This window comes from Panthera leo, chromosome B3 (assembly GCF_018350215.1).
Source record: "Panthera leo isolate Ple1 chromosome B3, P.leo_Ple1_pat1.1, whole genome shotgun sequence".
Classification (NCBI taxonomy): Eukaryota; Metazoa; Chordata; class Mammalia; order Carnivora; family Felidae; genus Panthera; species Panthera leo.
In genome coordinates, this window is record NC_056684.1 from 87,746,717 (window position 1) to 87,766,574 (window position 19,858).

At 37.6% G+C, this 19,858-nt stretch overlaps 1 protein-coding gene across 1 annotated transcript; it reads right to left on the minus strand.

Moving 5' to 3' along the window:
* Positions 1–500: 500 nt before the first annotated feature.
* Positions 501–5,816, minus strand: LOC122222636 (transcription factor BTF3-like). The gene is given in 3 exon segments (XM_042943205.1): positions 501–920; positions 923–1,113; positions 5,783–5,816. Coding segments are annotated over 3 exon segments (645 nt in total).
* Positions 5,817–19,858: the final 14,042 nt, after the last annotated feature.

Below are 19,858 nucleotides of genomic sequence, written 5' to 3' on the forward strand. Positions count from 1 at the left end.
TGCCCCTCCCCCGTTCATGCTCTGTCTCTCTCTGTCTCAAAAATAAATAAACGTTAAAAAAAAATTAAAAAAAAAAAAAAGATATAGGAATCAACTTTTTCAAAAAAGTTGCTATTAATAATCCCAATATAATTATTGAATAGTTTTGTCTTTCTCCCTATATTGAAATGTAATCATAGAGCAAATTAACATATTTTCATTGGTCTATTTATAGACTCTATTCAATTGAGTGCTGTTGCATTAAGGTTGTGTTATGGTAGGTTTTAATATCTAGTGTGCTAAATTCTCCCCCAATTATGTGTTGTTTTTTTAACTAGGCAAAGAACTTCATTAACCTCTGTTTCAAAATTTATTCCCAGGCTTCTTCAGCTTAATTAGCTGTGAAGAATGAATTGTGACAAGCAAAAAACTGAAAAGAGCTGCTAGTGGCTAGGGGACTTGGGCTTAAAACTATCGGATCTAGATTTTATCAGGTTCATGAACAAAATTTTTAAAAGCAGTTATAAATAGTAGCAGATGCTATGGTAAAGTAGCATCTCCCAGTAACTTCTTTGAGTTCTGTCTTCTTCAGAAGCCAACTTCCAATCACATTGTTGCATTCTTGGAAATGCATGAAAATTATCCACAAGATCTGGAACTTCATTATCAGTCTCTTCAGTAGCAAGTGATGCTTTTCCATCCCCAGAGAGTTTAGACAGAACTTCTGCCAGTCTCCTTACACTAGTCCCACTGTCTGTACCAAGCTGGGTTAAGATGCTGGGTAGGCTTTCTGTCAGCAGTTTTGCCTCAGCATGGCCTGTAATGGTGAAAGTACTGGCTGCCAGAGACACCTGAACTTTAGAGTTGTGATAATGCCTCACTGTTCCTTGATTTGTAAATATAGTCACCTCATCAGTGTGAGAGATATTGTTGACTCCTAATATTCTTTCAGGAGAACTAAAGATTTTTTCTCTTCTGCTGTAGCTATTCTGTGAACCACCTTCTTTCTGCAAGCAGTTCCTTTTCCACCCGTGCGTACTTGTGCCTGCAGTGTGGCAAGTTTCTCCTGGCTCACGATAGTTCTTTCTTCTTGTCGGGGTGGAAGTGGGGTTGTGCAGGGAGCTAGGGTTGTCACTCAAGGGGTTGCAGGCAGACCAGCTGGGATTAGGGGCACACAGGTAGGGATGCCCCCAATTATACTTTTCCAAATGTTCCAAGATAATACGTATTTTAATGAAAACTTTAGAATCACTTTTCAAGTTTCCAAAAAACTAATTTTGACGTTGATTGTACTGAATTTATAACTTAGGAATAATCAATATCTTTAGAATATTGACTCTGACTAAACAAACTAGTGTTTCTCTCCATTTATTCTATCATATATGTTAGTAAAATTTTAGTTTTCTTCCTACAGGTTCTGCACATTTTTATTAAGTGTAGGCCTAGGGTTTGTGTGCATGTGTCATTTGCTATTTTGAATAGGAATTTTTCCCTGCATCATATATTCAGTTAGTTGTTTGTAAATAGAAAATTTGGAGATATTTTTCCAGTCTGCAGGAAGCTGCTTTGTTTTCCTTTTGTTTATAGTGAAGACTTCTGTGACTATTTCCCTCTATCCAGTGACTGATTGAATCATAGTTAAAGAAACCAAGTAAGGCACTTCACCAGAAAGGCGAAAATTTCTTTTTTTAAAATTTATTTAATCTCTACACAATGTGGGGGTCAAATTCATGACCCTGAAATCAAGGGTCGCATGTTCTTCTGACTGAGCCGGCCAGGCGCCACAAGAAAATTTCTTTTTGTTATAGGTTGGACCTATAACATGTTTAACTGATTTGAATGGTAAGTCTTAATTCATTAATAGCTAATTTTTTCCCCTATGGCTATTACCAACAATGCTCTGTTGAACCTCCCTCTGGTATCAGGCTTTCTTAACAATTTGGTCCAATTCTGTACCCTTAAAAAAAGCCCTTTTTTTGTGAAATTGAGGGACAAAAAGGGTTGAAAAGACTTCGCTTACTACATTCTGTTTTATAGTTTTGACTTTGGAACCATGTGAATGGTTCATATAAAAAACTTGAATCAACAACCTAACCTTACACCTTACAGAGCTGGAAAAAGAACAGCAAATAAATCCCCAAACCAGCAGAAGACAGGAAATAATAAAGATTAGAGCAGAAATCAATGCTATTGACACCAAAAAACAGAACAGATCAATGAAACCAGTAGCTGGTTCTTTGAAGGAATTAACAAAATTGATAAACCCCTAGCCAGTTTGATCAAAAAGAAAAAGGAAAGGACCCAAATAAATAAAATCAAGAATGAAAGAGGAGAGATCACAACCAACACAGCAGAAATACAAACAATAGTAACAGAATATTGTGAGGAATTATATGCCAATAAAATGGATAATCTGGAAGATTTGACCTCAGCCGCAGCAACTTCTTACTCAACACATCTCCAAAGGCAAGGGAAACAAAAGCAAAAATGAACTATTGGGACCTCATCAAAATAAAAAGCTTCTGCACAGCGAAGGAAACAATCAGCAAAACTAAAAGGCAACCGACGGAATGGGAGAAGATATTTGCAAATGACACATCAGATAAAGGGTTAGTATCCAAAATCTATAAAGAACTTATCAAACTCAACACCCAAAAAAAAAACAATCCAGTGAAGACATGGGCAGAAGACATGAATAGACACTTCTCCAGAGAAGACATCCAGATGGCCAACCAACACATGAAAAAATGCTCATCACTCATCATCCAGGAAATACAAATCAAAACCACAATGAGATACCACCTCACACCTGTCAGAATGGCTAACATGAACAACTCAGGCAACAACAGATGTTGGCGAGGATGCAGAAAAAGAGGATCTCTTTTGCATTGTTGGTGGGAATGCAAGCTGGTGCAGCCACTCTGGAAAACAGTATGGAGGTTCCTCTAAAAATAGAACTACCTATGACCCAGCAATTGCACTAGTAGGTATTTATCCAAGGGATACAGGTGTGCTGTTTCTAAGGGGCACATGCACCCCAATGCTTATAGCAGCACGATCAACAATAGCTAAAGTATGGAAAGAACCCAATGTCCATCGATGGATGAATGGATAAAGAAGATATGGTATATATATATATACAATGGAGTATTACTTGGCAACAAAAAGGATGAAATCTTGCCATTTGCAACTACGTGGATGGAACTAGAGGGTAGTATGCTAAGCAAAATTAGTCAGAGAAAGACAAATATCATATGACTTCACTCATATGAGGACTTTAAGACACAGAACAGATGAACATAAGGGAAGGGAAGCAAAAATAATATAAAAACAGGGAGGGGGGACAAAACATAAGAGACTCTTAAATATGGAGAACAAACAGAGGGTTGCTGGGGGGGTTGTGGGAGGGGGGATGGGCTAAATGGGTAAGGGGCATTAAGGAATCTACTCCTGAAATCATTATTGCACTAGATAGTAACTAACTTGGATGTAAATTAAAAAAATAGATAAATAAACTTGAATCAAAAGGAAAAGAAAATCCCTAAAAATGTGAAACAAATAGATACAAGTGAACTTTGGAGTATATCATTGATGGTATAACCACACAGAAAAAAATATTTGAAATGACTTTAAAACTCAATCATTTGATGTACCTTCCTGGCAGGATATATCTTAAGTAAATAAAATAGTCAGTTGTAATTGGTAGTTCTATTGTTAGTGGTAATATTAGTATTGTCACTTTGAAACTACTTTGTGCACTATGTATATATATATACATGTGTGTGTGTGTGTATGTGTATATATATGTATATATGTATATATATAATGCATAAACAAGTAATTATGTTAATTTCATTAAATATTTTCTGTGTAATAAAAGATACAAAAATATAAAATATAAATAAAAATATAAAATCAAAGAATTTAAGGGAAAACTCTAATTTCATTTGATTTGGAAATAACTATATGAATTCATAATTTAGTGTTCTTTCAAAAATTCACATGTTTCCTAGCTTTGTCTACAGAGTGGGCATAGAAATAATGACAGTCCAAAAGTGGTGAGGCATCCCAGTGCTGTAGTCTCTGAATGCTATTTTCCAACAAAAAGAAGCAGGGCTCCTTGAAGAAATGGCTGACCCTAGATCTAGGGCAGGAAATGTACAAGATGAGCTTGTCATGATAGAAAGCGGGGATGCTAAGGGGCACTTTTGGAGGTTTCTGAGACAACTCATTCTTTTTTATTTTTTTAAGTTTATTTATTTATTTTGAGAGAAAGAGAGAAAGGGTGCAAGCCGGTGAGGGGCAGAGAGGGAGAGAGAGAATCCCAAGCAGGCTCTGTGCTGCTAGCACAGAGCCCGATATGGGGCTGGATCCCTTGAACCATGAGATCATGACCTGAGCCAAAACCAAGAGTCAGATGCTTAACTGACTGAGCCACCCAGGCACCCCTCTGAAAATTTTGTTTTAAGTGACACTGTACCAATGATGGCTTTATTATAAGTTTTTTACTTACATGTATCAAAGTTGGTTTTTTTTTTGTTTTTTATGGGGTTTCTGGACCACAAGAAACACTAGAATGCTGATTTTCATTTGCATAGTAATAAAAATCTGGATATTAAATAAGCACTCAAGTTCATCCTCTGCTTTTTGGATTATGTGATGGTTAATATTATGTATCAACTTGACTGGGCCACGAGTGCCCAGATTTTTGGTTAAACATTGTTCTTGATGTGTCTGTGAAGGTGTCTTTTATTTTTTTAAGTTTATTTACTTTGAGAGAGAGAGAGTGCACTCACACATGAGCAGGGGCAGGGCAGAGAGAGAGAGAGAGAGAGAGAGAGAGAGAGAGAGAGAGAGTCCCAAGCAGGCTCCTCGCTCAGAGCAGAGCCCAACTTGGGGGCTCTATCTCACAACCTGAGATCATGAGCCAAAATCAAGTCCATTGCTTAACCGACTGAGCCACCCAGGTACCCCTGTTAGGGTATTTTGGGTGAGATTAACATTTGAATTGGTGGACTGAGTAGAGCAGATTGCCCTCCCTAATATGAGTGGCCCTCATCCAATGGCCTGAATAGAACAAAAAGGCTGCCCCTCCTACAAGTAAGAGGGAACTCCTCCTGCCTAACTGCTATGAACTGCACATAGGGTTTTTTTCAGCCTTTGGACTTGAACTGAATGATCGGCTCTTGAGTTCTGAGCTTGCTGGTTTTTGGACTGAAACACTACTGGGTCTCCTGAATCTCAAACCTACAAACTTGGATTGGAACTACATCATAGGCTCTTTTGGATCTTTGGCTTGCTGACTGCCCATCCTAGAACTTTTCAGCCAATTCCTTATAATCTCTTTACATATAGCCATCCATACTATTGTTCTATTTCTCAGGAAAACCCTGACTAATGACGATTAATTAATTACTCTGTTTGATATCCCTTCACTTCTGCAGATTTGAATTTTAACTTCTAATCTTCTCAGTTGAAAATAAAAATTAAAAATTAGTACACATTAAAAAATAGTCAAATGAGAGGTGGCTCAGTCGGTTGGACTTCTGACTTTGGCTTAGATCATAATCTTGGGTTTCATGGGTTTGAGCCCCGTGTCGGGCTCTGTGCTGACAGCTCAGAGCCTAGAGCCTGCTTCAGATTCTGTGTCTCCCTCTATCTCTCTGCTCCTCCCCCACTCAAGCTCTGTCTCTCAAAACTAAATAAACGTTAAAAATTTAAAAAAAAATAGTCAAATGAGAGTGGAGGTTCCAAGATAGTAAAAAATTGCTCCCTTGAGAATGGTAAAGAAAACTTCATGAACCTGACATTTGTAAGAATGTCCCCCAGAGGTCCATGTCCTAGTTGGGGAACTCTGGAGTGTGAAAAGCTCTACCTCTAAGTCAGAGGTGATACTGTGTAATCATTATTCCTGGGCAGACAGAAAGATGAAACTTACCTCCTCTCCTCTCACTTGCGGTTAAGTGGAGCCATGTACTTCATTTTGGCCAACAGAGTGTAGACAGAAGTAATATAAACTACTTGCAGTTCTGGTCTTTAATAGCATTGGATGTGATTCTCCATCTCTCTTCTTCCATAGTGACCTTGGATGCCTCATATTTCAGATGGTATAGCTATGTTAGCTACATCAAGGACAGCTCACATCAGACAGTAGTGTGAAAAAAACACAAATTTTTATTGTATTAAGTCACTGAGATTTGTGGGTTGTTTAAAAAAAATTTTTTTTAATCTTAATTTATTTTTGAGACAGAGACAGAGTGTGAGCAGGGGAGGAACAGAGAGAGAGGGAGACACAGAATCGGAAGTAGGCTCCAGGCCCTGAGCTGTCAGCACAGAGCCCAACTCGGGGCTCGAACTCACGGCAGGGCTGGAACTCACGAACCATGAGATCATGACCTGAGCAGAAGTCGGGCATGGGATAGTAAGATTATGTTTATTTTGCTTATGAACAGTTTGATAAAAAGAATTCCCAAATTATAGAGTTAGATTGACAGTCCAACACAAGAGTTCTTAAAAATGGAAAGGAAGATGTGACTACAGAAAAAAGACACAGAGGGATGCAATGTTAATGGGCTTTGAAGATAGAGGAAGGGGCCTCCAAGAAGGTGGAAAACACAAGGAAACAGATTCTCCTGTTGAGCTTCCAGGAGAGAACAGAGCCCTGCCAACACCTTGATTTTTGCCAAGTGAGGGTTTCATTGGACTTTTGACCTACAGAAAAATAGGTGAATCAGTGAATAATTAAATAACTAAATGTGTTTTATTTATTTTAAATTATTTTTTAAAATGTTTATTTTTTTTGAGAGAGAGAGAGAGGCAGAGAGAGAGAAGGGGACAGAGGATCTGAAGAGGGCTCCACACTGATAGCAGGAGACTGATGTGGTGCTCGAACTCACAAACCATGAGATCAAGACCGAAGCCGAAGTCGGAGGCTCAACCAACTGAGCCACCCAGGTGCCCCAAATGTGTTTGTTTTAAGCCATTGTCTTGTAATTTGTTACAGCAACGAATAGGAAATTAATAGTTATATAATTAAATAATGACACTGTGATTATATTAGCTTAAATAAAATATACTCAAATTTCACCTGATTCTTTTTATCTTTAATGTGGGTATTAGAACATTACATATATGGCTCACTGTTTATTTCTATAGGACAGTGCTGATTTAGAACATTATGGCTGGATCATTCTGTGTGTTGGAGAATTGCAAAATTAATTTTTGAGAATTCTTGGACTGTCCTCAAGCCCTCCTTTGGGTTACCTTCAAGGTAGGTCTGGGAGATAACTTTCTATTTAGTCATTAGACCTCTTGAACTCCTCAGCTTTCATAAAACAGTATCAGTCTCATCTCCATTCTGCTGAGTTAAAGCATATGATTCAGCATTAATAGGCAAGATAGAAGAGTTCTACATGTTCTACATATTGTCAGGGAACATGACCTCATACTCACAGTTGTTCAGTACTTACCAATTTGGACAAAATCACAGTTTAGTGTTCATTTAAAGAAGTCATGCTATTGCTGAAATTACAGAAGCCAAGATAAATGTTACACATCTTTCTATAGGTCTAGCTCAGGACTAACAATAAATTTTTGCACAGAACATACTATAGGGTTTTTTTGTGATGGAAACCTAGCTAGACACTATCTAGACACCAAGTATTTCTTCTTTGTGGGTATACATTTCTTAGCCTTCCTTGGAGTTAGTTTGTAGCCACGTGATTAGGTTCTATCCAGTGGTAGTAGGCAGAGGAGATAATACTCTGCTGTCAGCACAGAGCCTGCTTTGGATCCTCTGTCCCCTCTCTGTCTGCCCCTCCCCTACTTGTTCTCTCCCTCTTTTTCTCTCTCTCAAAAATAAGTGAACATTAAAAAAAAGCATCAAAAGGAGCTTTAAAAAAAATCCATCCATTATCATTCACACATTCTCTATTCCTTCTATATTAACTTCAGAGGCTACATGTTCAAGATGACAAAATCACAAAATGGAAGGATCCTGGATCCCTGAGATACCATGTGGAAGAAAGCCACCAAGTGAAGTTGGATGACTGAGTTTGTAAGAAAGAAGCCATTGCTTTTTTTTTTTTTTTTTAATGTTTGTTTATTTTTGAGAAAGAGAGACAGAGTGTGAGCGGGAGAGGGGCAGAGAGAGAGGGAGATCCAGAATCAGAAGCAGGCTCCAGGCTCTGAGCTGTCAGCACAGAGCCCGACGCAGGGCTCGAACTCAGAGACTGAGAAATCATGACCTGATCTGAAGTCGGACACTCAACCGACTGAGCCACCCAGGTGCCCCAGCCATTGCTTTTTTAAGTCAAAGAGATTTTTGTGGTTTATTTGTTGCCATAGCATATCTTAGCTTACCCTTAATAATACAGTTCTGTTTAATAATGACTTTTTAAGAGTTGTTTAATTCTGGAAATCACAGGGGTAAGTTTATTTCCAACTACCCATAATATTCAAAGTACCCATGCCCATCATCCAGCAGGTAGACAGCTCTGGAAATATAACTAATTAAAAAATGTGGAAATATTCCATGTATCCTTGGGGGCGTATATGAAAATTCATAAAGTTATATTAGAAGACCATGATAAATTTTGTTATAATTCTATAAAGTTATAGTTTGGTGACCTACTGGAAACTGGGTACTTGTAGATTTTAAACAAAGATAGTACAGATGGCATTTCTCTTGTTTCTATTCATGATATCAGGTCTTAGTATTTTCCAAAATAAAAAGTACTTCTTCAACTACATTTTTATTATTTCAAACCATGTTCCTACATTTTTCCAGGTAGCTACATTGTTAAAGTATTTCTAGATATTTTGGAAGCTCAAAGAATAATGGCAAAACTCCTCTGTACTTTTTATTTATTTAATCATTGTTTTACATATTTCTTTTTTTTGTAATGTTTATTTTTGAGAGAGAGAGAGAGAGGGCATGAGCAGGGGAGAGGCAGAGTGTGAGTGGGACAGAAGATCCAAAGTAAGCTCTGTGCTGACAGCAGAGAGCCCCATGTGAGGCTCAAACTCACCAATCATGAGATCATGACCTGAGCAGAAGTTGGATGCTTTACCGACTAAGCCACTCAGGCACCCCTCACATATTTCTTTTGTAATTAATAGGAATATTAATTATATATCAGAAACTACTTTATTACTGAAACTGATAGAGTTTATATAGTATTTATACTTGTAACAAGCCAGTGAGGCTATTCTTTTAAAAAATCCTTCATAGGGGCACCTGGGTGGCCCAGTAGGTTAAGCGTTCGACTCTTGGTTTCAACTCAGGCCATGAACTTGTGATTGGTAAGATCAAGCTCTGTGCGACAGTGCGGAGACTACTTGGGATTCTCTCTCTCTTTCTCTCTACCCCTCCCCCACTTGCATGTGCTCTCTCTCTCTCTCTCAAAATAAACTTTAAGAAATCAATTTAAAAAATAATAAAAATTCCTTATAAATACACAGAAACCCTGTTTTTATATTTTTATCATACAACTATAGTGGGAAATGACATTCGATTCAGAATCCTAGACTGATGTCAAGACTAGCAGCACTTCACAAAGCCAAAATTGTACTTTTTTGAAGGAGGAAATGGGGTGAGGATAAGAGGAAGAAAAAGCACCACGAAGAATGATACACAGAAGACATTTGTAGAGTCATTACTTTCCCAAGAGTTTAGAGGGATATCTCTGTACTTTGTCCTGTCCAGGTGAGTCACAGACTCATACACCTCATAGCTATACTAGTGACAATGTCATGGGCTCCTGTAGTGTTGTTTCTAATAATGCACATGCTTAAAAGTTCAGGAGGACTAATCACAAGGAATTTTAATGCTGAAAGATGCAAATTTTCTGCACTGAGGGCTTTGGGAATGAGATGTTTAAGATGGCATAGGTATGAGATCTTGAAAACATATTAGAAGTTATGACAGAGTCAAGTTTAGTCATAGTATGCAATGATTGTAATGTGAATTTTTGCTTCTGTAGTTATCTGTAGGAAACTTGAAATCCCAACCAAATCTCTCTTGCCTTCAAGATCATTCCTTTTGCCATCAATTTACATATGTGCTGAGAAATAGAAATTCATTTTACTGCAAGTTTAAGAAACATGCTATTTGAAAAGTATTGGCAATTATTTCCCAGGATCTCATAATATGTTCCAAATCCAAATACTAATTACTCACTTATTCTCACTGTTTATGAGGTTAACTAAGAGTTGCTATCAGATGTCCCTTCAGTTGGACTAAGCATTAGCTTAGTCCAGAGGGGTAACTTATGGGAAAAAAAATTGAGAGCAGTAAAGTTAATCCAATAGTAGAGACCTTGTTTGGAGTTTCCTTGGGTGGTAAGATCTGCACTATTGAAACGAGCAAGGACATGATTAACATGCTTTAAAAAATTGTAACTGGAAAGGGAATTTGTCATTCCTACACAAACCATAATAAAAACAATTTTCAGACAATTCCAGAAACTTCCAAAATAGTGTGGCTTGTGAAGATAAATTCCCAAGATTTCTTTCATTACATTGTGGGAGATAAATAAACAGAACATAATCCCACATGACCCAGGAAAAAAATCCATAAATTGTCAGCTCTTCAGAGTCACTGGCCAGGATGACATCAGGCCACGTTTTCTAGGATCTCAACTAGCAACCTTGCCCCACAAAAATAACTTTTTTTTAATGTTTATTTTTTGAGAGAGAGAGACAGAGCACGAGCCTGGGAGGGACAGAAAGAGAGGGAGACACAGAATCTGAAGCAGGCTCCAGGATCTGAGCTGTCAGCACAGAGTCCGATGCGGGTCTTGAACTCACTGTCTGTGAGATAATGACCTGAGCCAAAGTTGGATGCTTAACCCACTGAGTCACCTAGGTGCCCCCCCCACAAAAACTTTTTAAGTTAGTAAATGCCCTGGATCTTATTGATTTGATGTCAAGTAAATTATTTTTTGGTGCCAAAAAACATACACCTAAGATAGTGGTGTGAAATCTTGTTGTAATGAAAAGTGTAGACTCATATACATCATAAATGATAAATAGTGTTTAAAAATATTATGTCTTGGAGAAATTTAAAATAAACTCCTACCGTGATAGTAATACAAAATGTTTGAGGCCTTTGTTATATGATTGCCTTCTATGAAGCTATGGTGAACTCAAGTCACAGTTACTCCTGAGGCTAAAGCCTGGGTATATTTAGCAGTACAATTAGAGTAGATTTAGTGGATTAATTCGGGTTGATGGACAAAGCCTTGGAAAATACCTTCTCAAATGAATTCTTATTGTCTTTATCATTAACAGTACATTGTTAATACAGTTGGCTGAATTAGAACGATACCAGTGCTTATTCCTGAGGTTAGTCAGATTGTATACTTTTGCTCTTTTTTATTTTTTTAATGTTTATTCATTTTTGAGAGAGAGAGAGAGAAAGCGGGGGAGGGGTAGAGAGAGAGAGGGAGACACAGAATCCAAAGCAGGCTCCAGGCTGCAGAGCCCTGCCCAGGGCTCGAACCCACAAACCACGAGATCATAATCTGAGTTGGAGTCAGACGCCCAACTAACTGAGACACCCAGGTGCCCCTACTTTTGTTCTTTTTTAAACTAAATAGGAGGTTTTTTGTGGTGAATCATTGAGTGTTATCCTGTAAATACAGGCTTAGGAGAAGAAAAAAATGTGTGTGCTTGAACTGTTGGATCCATTCTATCTCTAATCCCTTCTGCTCTGTGAGGCTGCCTGTGGAGGAGAGGCCAGGATTCACAGCCTGGAGCCAGGCTGCACCCATCTCACCTCATTCAGCCCTCATTTAAGGCCGCAGAGACTAAGGTTTCTGCTTTTTTTCCCTTTCTAACCTTCCAGTTACTTCTCTCTTCCTTCCTCACTGCCACCTTCTGCCACCACGTCATTAGGAGGTTATTTGGAGGACTGTTACATAAAAGCAGACAAAATTGCTTGGCAGTGTATTGGGATCAGAATGGGTCATGGATATTATTTATGTAAGAAATAACATTTTAAAAACCAGTTATTATATTTCCAAATGTATTTTAATTACATTCAGTGAGTCTTATAATTGATTTTTATTTTGCATTTCTTTTTACATGCTCGGTGTCACATTTGTGTGATTTATTTAATCTTTGACTAATGAAAAAAAGTCACAAAAGATACATTTATTTGTTTAAGCACCTTAAACTTTGAACTGGTAGAAAGGTTCAAAGGTAACCTTTATTGGAATTTTATCTTGAAATGATCAAAAGATATATTTATTTTGCTTTCAGTAATCTTATATTTTAAGTATCTTTCTATTTTGCTAAGGAATTAATAAACCTCAGGAAGAGAATTGGCAAAATTAAGAATTCTCCACATAATTCAGATAAAATAAGTTTTTGGATTAAATGTTAACTTTAAAATGACTTTGAGGGGTCATCAAAATGAAAAGCTTCTGCACAGCAAAGGAAACAATCAGCAAAACTAAAAGGCAACCAACAGAATGGGAAAAGATATTTGCAAATGGCATATCAGATAGAGTTAGTATCCAAAATCTATAACGAATTTATCAAACTCAACACCCAAAAAATAAATAATCCAATGAAGAAATGGGCAAAAAACATGAAAAGACACTTCTCCAAAGAAGACATCCAGATAGCCAACTGACATGAAAAAATGCTCAACGTCACTCATCATCCAGGAAATACAAATCAAAACCACAATGAGATACCACCTCACAGCTGTTAGAATGGCTAACATTAACAACTCAGACAACAACAGATGTTGGCAAGGATGCAGAGAAAGAGGATCTCTTTTGCATTGTTGGTGGGAATGCAAACTGGTGCAGCCACTCTGGAAAACAGTATGGAGGTTCCTCAAAGAATTAAAAAATAAAAATTGCTACAACCCAGCAATTGCACTAGTAGGTATTTATCAAAGGGATACAGGTGTGCTGTTTCTAAGAGGCACATGCACCCCGATGCTTATAGCAGCACTATCAACAATACCCAAAGTATGGAAAAAGCCCAAATGTCCATCGATGGATGAATGGATTAAGAAGATGTGGTATATATGTACAATGGAGTATTACTCGGCAACCAAAAAGAATGAAATCCTGCCATTTGCAACTATGTGGATAGAACTAGAGGGTAGTATGCTAAGTGAAATTAGTCAGTCAGAGGAAGACAAATATCATATGACTTCACTCATATGAGTACTTTAAGACACAGAACAGATGAACATAACGGAAGGGAAGCAAAAATAATATAAAAACAGGGAGGGGGACAAAAACATAAGAAACTTTTAAATATGGAGAACAAACAGAGGGTTACTGGAGGGTTGTGGGAGGGGGGATGGGCTAAATGGGTAAGGGGCACTAAGGAATCTACTCCTGAAATCATTGTTGCACTAGATGCTAACTAACTTGGATGTAAATTAAAAAAATAAAATAAAAATTTTTTTAAAATAATAATAATAAAATGACTTTGAAGCATGCCTGGGTAGCTCAGTTGGTTGAGTGTCTGACTTAGGCTCAGGTCACAATCTCGTGGTTTGTGATGGAGCTCCACATTGGGCTCTCTGCTGTCAATGAGGAGCCCACTATGGACCCTCTGTCCCTTTCTCTCTCTGTACCTCCCCTGCTGGCACTTTCTCTCAAAAATAAAAAATAAACATTAAAAAAATAAAATAAATAAAATGACTTTGAACTGTTCTGTATGGTACAGTAGTAGTGGATACATGACTATGCATTTATCAAAACCCATAGAATTGTATGCTATAAAGAGTTAATTTTACTATATGCAAGTTAAAAAAAATCAACTTGAATGGCAGGGAGACCCAAGATGGAATGTAGGCTATGGCAAATAAATCTAATTGAATTATAACTGTATGACACAACCACACTAACGGGGATGGGAAAGAAAGGAGCTGACTTAAATAACTGTAAAAAGTGTTTTGATTAGTTACTGTAAGACTAAAGATAAAAAGACTTATACCTAAACATCTAATTCTTATAAACTTGTTTACCACAGGGTATGGGTTATCAATTTTGAAACTATATTACATGTATGATAGGGTTGAACGATAAGTAAATATATTACAGACCATGGGCCAGTTTTCTTACTGTTGGACAACTTACTGTTGAGTGCTTTGATGTTCCTCCCTCCAAGAGGTGGAGTTAGCTTCTCCTCTCTTGAAAGTAGGCTGGACTTAGTAACTCCCTTCAAATGAACAGAATATGGAAGAGGAAAAATAGTTACTTTACGTTGGAGACACCTGGCAGAACTTAAGTAATCAAGGTTAATATAACCAGTAACAGACATATTGATACCATGTATACCCCTCTGATAGGCTGTGATGAGGAGGGTACACCACTCTGATATTCTTCCCACAAACTCTACAACTTTAGTGTAATCATGAGAAAGCAGCAGATAAATGCAAATTGAGGGACATTAAAAAGTGTCAATGTATGAAAAGCAAGGAAAGAATAAGAAAGAGACTGTCACAGAACGTTGTCATAGAAGATTGAGGGGATAGGACAACTAAATACAATATAGTGTCTTGGATTTGATCTTTGAACAGAAGGAGGACATTAGTTAGAAAACTAGGGAAATTATAGTAAAGTCTGTAGTTTAGTTAATATATTGTACTAATGTTAATTTATTATGTTTGAACATTGTACTAGACTTATATATAAGATTATATAAGGTGTTGACTTGGGGGAAGCTGGGTGAAGGGTATACAGGAACTCTGTATTAGCAACTTTTCTGAAGTTCCAAAATTGTTTCAAAATTAATAAGGATTTTGAAAACAAGCTTATGAGTACTTTTTTAAAACCATCAAATTTTAATTTTTTTTCTGGAAATAATTTGCATTGCTTTACTTTCATTTACTTAACACGTCCTGAACCAAATTCATGATCTTCCTCTGTCTCTCTTCCAAACCTGCTCCTCTCCTGTGCTCCTGTCTCAGTAAATGGCACCACCATGTTCTCTCTCAGTTGTCCAACTAGGAAACAGAGTCATCCTTGACTTTTCCTTCTCCCTTGCTTTGTGTTTATCTTTTATTTTTGTTTTTGAGAGACTGTATGTGTGTGCATGCAAGCAGGGGAGGGGCAGAGAGGGAGGGAGCCCCTCTCGTGAGATCATGACCTGAGCCGAAGTCTGATGCTTAACCGACTGGGCCACCCAGGAGCCCCTAAAAGTAAAGTCTTAAAAAAAAAGAAAAAAAGACACCTGGGGGATGAGGTACTTAGGGAGGTGGACACCAAAAGAGGCAAGAAGGAAATGTTGCATAAATGCGGACAGGATAGCAGCAGAGTGAAGGAGGATGATTTTGGAAGAGATGGCATAAGAGTATATAAAATTGACCCATATTGGTTCTTAAAAGACACTAAGCTATTGATGATTGGAAATTAATAGGAATTAATTTTGCTCATTAACCTATTCATATAGCAGCCTGTTAAGCATTCCCTACAGTATTTGGGAATCCAAAGGCTTTCTAAAACTTTGTTTGCTGGATATTTACACTCTTACTGCTGCTACTAATATAAAACCATGACAAAGATACATATGGACCTAATTCTTTTTGTAATATTTATTTTATTTTATTTTATTTTATTTTATTTTATTTTATTTTATTTTATTTTTTTGTCATATTTTTAAAAGAAAATTCAATCAAAAGGATTATCTGACTTTCTGTTTGAAATGAGAGACAACAGGGGCGCCTGGGTGGCGCAGTCGGTTAAGCGTCCGACTTCAGCCAGGTCACGATCTCGCGGTCTGTGAGTTCGAGCCCCGCGTCAGGCTCTGGGCTGATGGCTCGGAGCCTGGAGCCTGTTTCCGATTCTGTGTCTCCCTCTCTCTCTGCCCCTCCCCCGTTCATGCTCTGTCTCTCTCTGTCCCAAAAATAAATAAAAAAAAAAAAAAACGTTGAAAAAAAATTTTTTTAAAAGAAATGAGAGACAGCAGTTGAGCAGCACAACTGAAGATAGAATTTCATTTAGTCATGAAGCATAAAGAATCTTGCTCTTGAAATCAATTCATTTATTCATTCATGCATGTATTCTTTCATTCTTTCAATAAAAAGTTATTGAGTCATGTATTTATTAAAAGATTTAATCTAAGGTACTTGAAGAATAAGTAGAAGTTAGCAAAACAAAAACATGAAGTTATATGATAAAAATACAAATAATGTTATTTCCTTCCTTAAAACTTCCTATGGCTTCCCATTGCACTTAGAGTAAAACTTACATTACTTCCACAGCCAAAAGTCCCTGCATGATTGGACCTCTATGTCTCCTACTTCATCTACCACTTCCACTTGCCTTTCTGTTTCTTGATTGTACATACCAAGGTATTTCTGACTTTTTAAAAAAAGTTTGTTATTATTATTATTATTATTATTATTATTATTATTATTATTATGTTTTTTTGAGAGCGAGAGAGTGGGAGGGTCAGAGAGAGAGAGAATCCAAGTTGGTTCTGCACTGTCAGGTCAGAGCCTGACACAGGGCTTGAACTCATGAACTGTGAGATCATGACCTGAGCCGAAACCAAGAATCAGATGCTTAACTGAGTCACCCAGGAGCCCCTATTTTCCACCTTAAAGCTTTGTCTCTTACATACTGGAATGCATCCGATATGATTCCTTCATTTTTTTTCTTTAAATCATTGGTAATCAAGCTTCAGACAATGAAGTATGATCTCCTCCTTAATTCTTCTGTCTGCACAAAATGTTCTGTCTTCCTATTCCCCTATCTTAAGTCAAATGTCACTCTCTAAAGATGCCCTCCCTGACAACTTTATCTAAGTAGACACTTTTCTCCACAGTAACTTATCACTACCTGCACTTATCTTGTTCATTTATTTGTTTGCTTGTTCTTTTCTGCCTTCCTTCATTAGCATGCGAGGTCCATGAAAGCAAGGACTTTGTCCTGTTCACTCCTATATCTCCAGTCCCTAGAAGAGTGTCTGACACTTTATGGGCATTCAATAAATAATGTTTACCCTGAAGGATAAGATTTATATTTGAAATTTTTTTATATTTGAAATATTAAGCTGACTAGTACAAAGTTGGTGCTCAACAAAATTAAATTCCTTTCCAACACATAGATGAGACTAATCAATTCAGCCCCCTGATCAGCAAATATCTCACACGTATGTTGAAGATGTCGAGGATGTTGCATACTATTAAAAAAAAAAAAACCACATAGTAAAGGAATAATGACAGTGGGCGGGATATTCTCTCACTGCTCCTCCTAATCCACTCTTCACTCTGCCACTGTGTTCTGTGTCCCTGGAACACAGGTCTTTAGTGCTACTTCAAAGGGTTCCCTTATTCTCTGGCATCTGGCTGGATTTGGTCAATGAAAGTTACCCCTGGGAGTTCAGAAAAGTAAAAGAGTGAAGTTTTCCTGACTGAGTTCCTTTACTGATGTCTTCGAGTTCCTGTTCGGCAGCCCTCTCCCATAGTTCTCTCCAGATAGTGGTCACTGTTCCTTCATGCTGGGGATGTTACATGCCTCGTTGGTTTCCCTGAACCCTGAACAGTGTCCACACTGTTGCAAACAGCCCTTCATGAAAATTTCCTCAATGATAGAGTAGTGCCATCTCTCAAAATGGAACACCCGTCTATCTCCTGTTAGAACTCCAATACCGGCAGAATTAGAAAAAGCGGGCAGAATTAAAACATGGCCTTCAGCAACACAAAAGCAACAAAGGTAAAAGGAGCCATGGAGTGACAAGCACATATCGTGGCCCCAAATGTGCATGTTCTGCCACCTCCCACTTTTGTGTCTTTGGATCACTAGTGTCTGAAGTTGTGTTCTCTAGAAGTAGATGCTGAAAAGAGTTAGGGGTTCAAGGGATCACCACTAATGAAAGGAAGGGGGAGAAAGCAGGATTAGGCAAAAGGTGAAGTCAAACTACAGTGCAGCTCTACAAAGCTTGCCTGTCTGAGTGTCTCAATTGGGCTGAAATGCCTCGCACCTTTGTACTCTCTTGTCATTTATCCACTAGATTCACCAGATCATGCAGGAAGGGGTGATCTTGGGTAAGGTGGCTCTCTGCAGCTGAGACAGACCTTAAAGTCGCTGTCTGCCAGAGCTTACCTGCTACCTGTACTCCCTGCAGGTGAGCAGAAGGTCTTACCTTAAAGAGAGAATATGGAAGGGCCATCTCTATGTCTTCCACACCAGTCTGAATCTTAATCATTCTTGGGCCTATCTCTCACTGCACATCTATCTACCATGGTAACTGTTTTCAAAGGCTTTGTTCTAGTACCCTCTCCCTAGTAAAAACTATCCCAGCTTAATTAGTTCAGCTTATCCCATGTAACTTCTAATCAAGTTTCTCTATCTTACGTATTTATAGAGTAACAGGCAGCTGGGTAAAGAAAATATGTTCCCATTTTAGGAAATCTGATGTACTAAGAGACAAGATAGTATAGTATCAGATTATATAGATTCAGAAACATATAGTATTTCTGATTATATAGTATCAGAAATAACATCACCAAGCAGAAGCACAGCATTCATGATTTTGTCTTTGTATTGTCATGGAAAGGGTTGCTCTGTGATATTAGCTCTAAGATACTGAACATGTGTGGCTTTGATGATTCATTCTTTAGCTTTATACAGTAAGTACTCTTATCTCCTGTATCGTCTCTGAAGAATGCCATAGTTCTTCCAAATCAGTATTTCTGACTGAGTGTTACCATGAAATCTTCCTCAGCAGCAGTATTATATTTTATTTTTTAATTTAAATTTTAAAAATTTTTTTATTTATTTTAATTTTATTTAAATCAAAGAAAGTTAATAGTGTAGTAATGGTTTCAGGAGTAGAATTTGGTGATTCATCACTTACATACAACACCCAGTCCTCATCCCAACAAGTGCCTGCCTTAATGACTATCACCCATTTGCCCATCCCCCCACCCAACACCCCTGCAGCAACCCTCAGTTTGTTCTCTATTAGTTAAGAGTCTCATATGGTTTGCCTCCTTCTCTGTTTGCAACTTATTTTTCCTTCCCTTCCTGTATGTTCATCTGTTTTGTTTCTTAAATTCCACATATGAATGAAATCATATGATATTTATCTTTCTCTGACTTATTTCACTTTACATAATACACTCCATTTCCATCCACATTGTTGCAAATGGCAAGATATCATTCTTTTTGATTGCTGAGTAGTATCCCATTGTGTATGTGTTTATATATATATGTATGTATATATATTGCAATTTATGATATTTATTTTTTTAATTTTTAAAAAAAATTTTTAAAATTTACATCCAAATTAGTTAGCATATAGTGCAACAACGATTTCAGGAGTAGATTCCTTAATGCCCCTTACCCATTTAGCCCATCCCACCTCCCACAACCCCTCCAGGAACCCTCAGTTTGCTCTTCATATTTATGAGTCTCTTCTGTTTTGTCTCCCCTCCCTGTTTTTATATTATTTTTGTTTCCCTTCCCTTATGTTCATCTGTTTTGTCTCTTAAAGTCCTCATGTGAGTGAAGTCATATGATTTTTGTCTTTCTCTGGCTGACTAATTTTACTTAGCATAATACCCTCCAGTTCCATCCACATAGTTGCAAATGACAAGATTTCATTCTTTTTGATTGCCGAGTAATACTCCATTGTGTATATATACCACATCTTCTTTATCCATTCATCCATCGATAGACATTTGGGCTCTTTCCATATTTTGGCCATTGTTGACAGCGCTGCTATAAACATGGGGGTGCATGTGTCCCTTCAAAACAGCACACCTGTATCCCTTAGATAAATGCCTAGTAGTGCAATTGCTGGGTCATAGGGTAATTCTATTTTTAGTTTTCTGAGGAACCTCTGTACTGTTTTCCAGAGTGGCTGCGCCAGCTTGCATTTCCATATATATTTATTT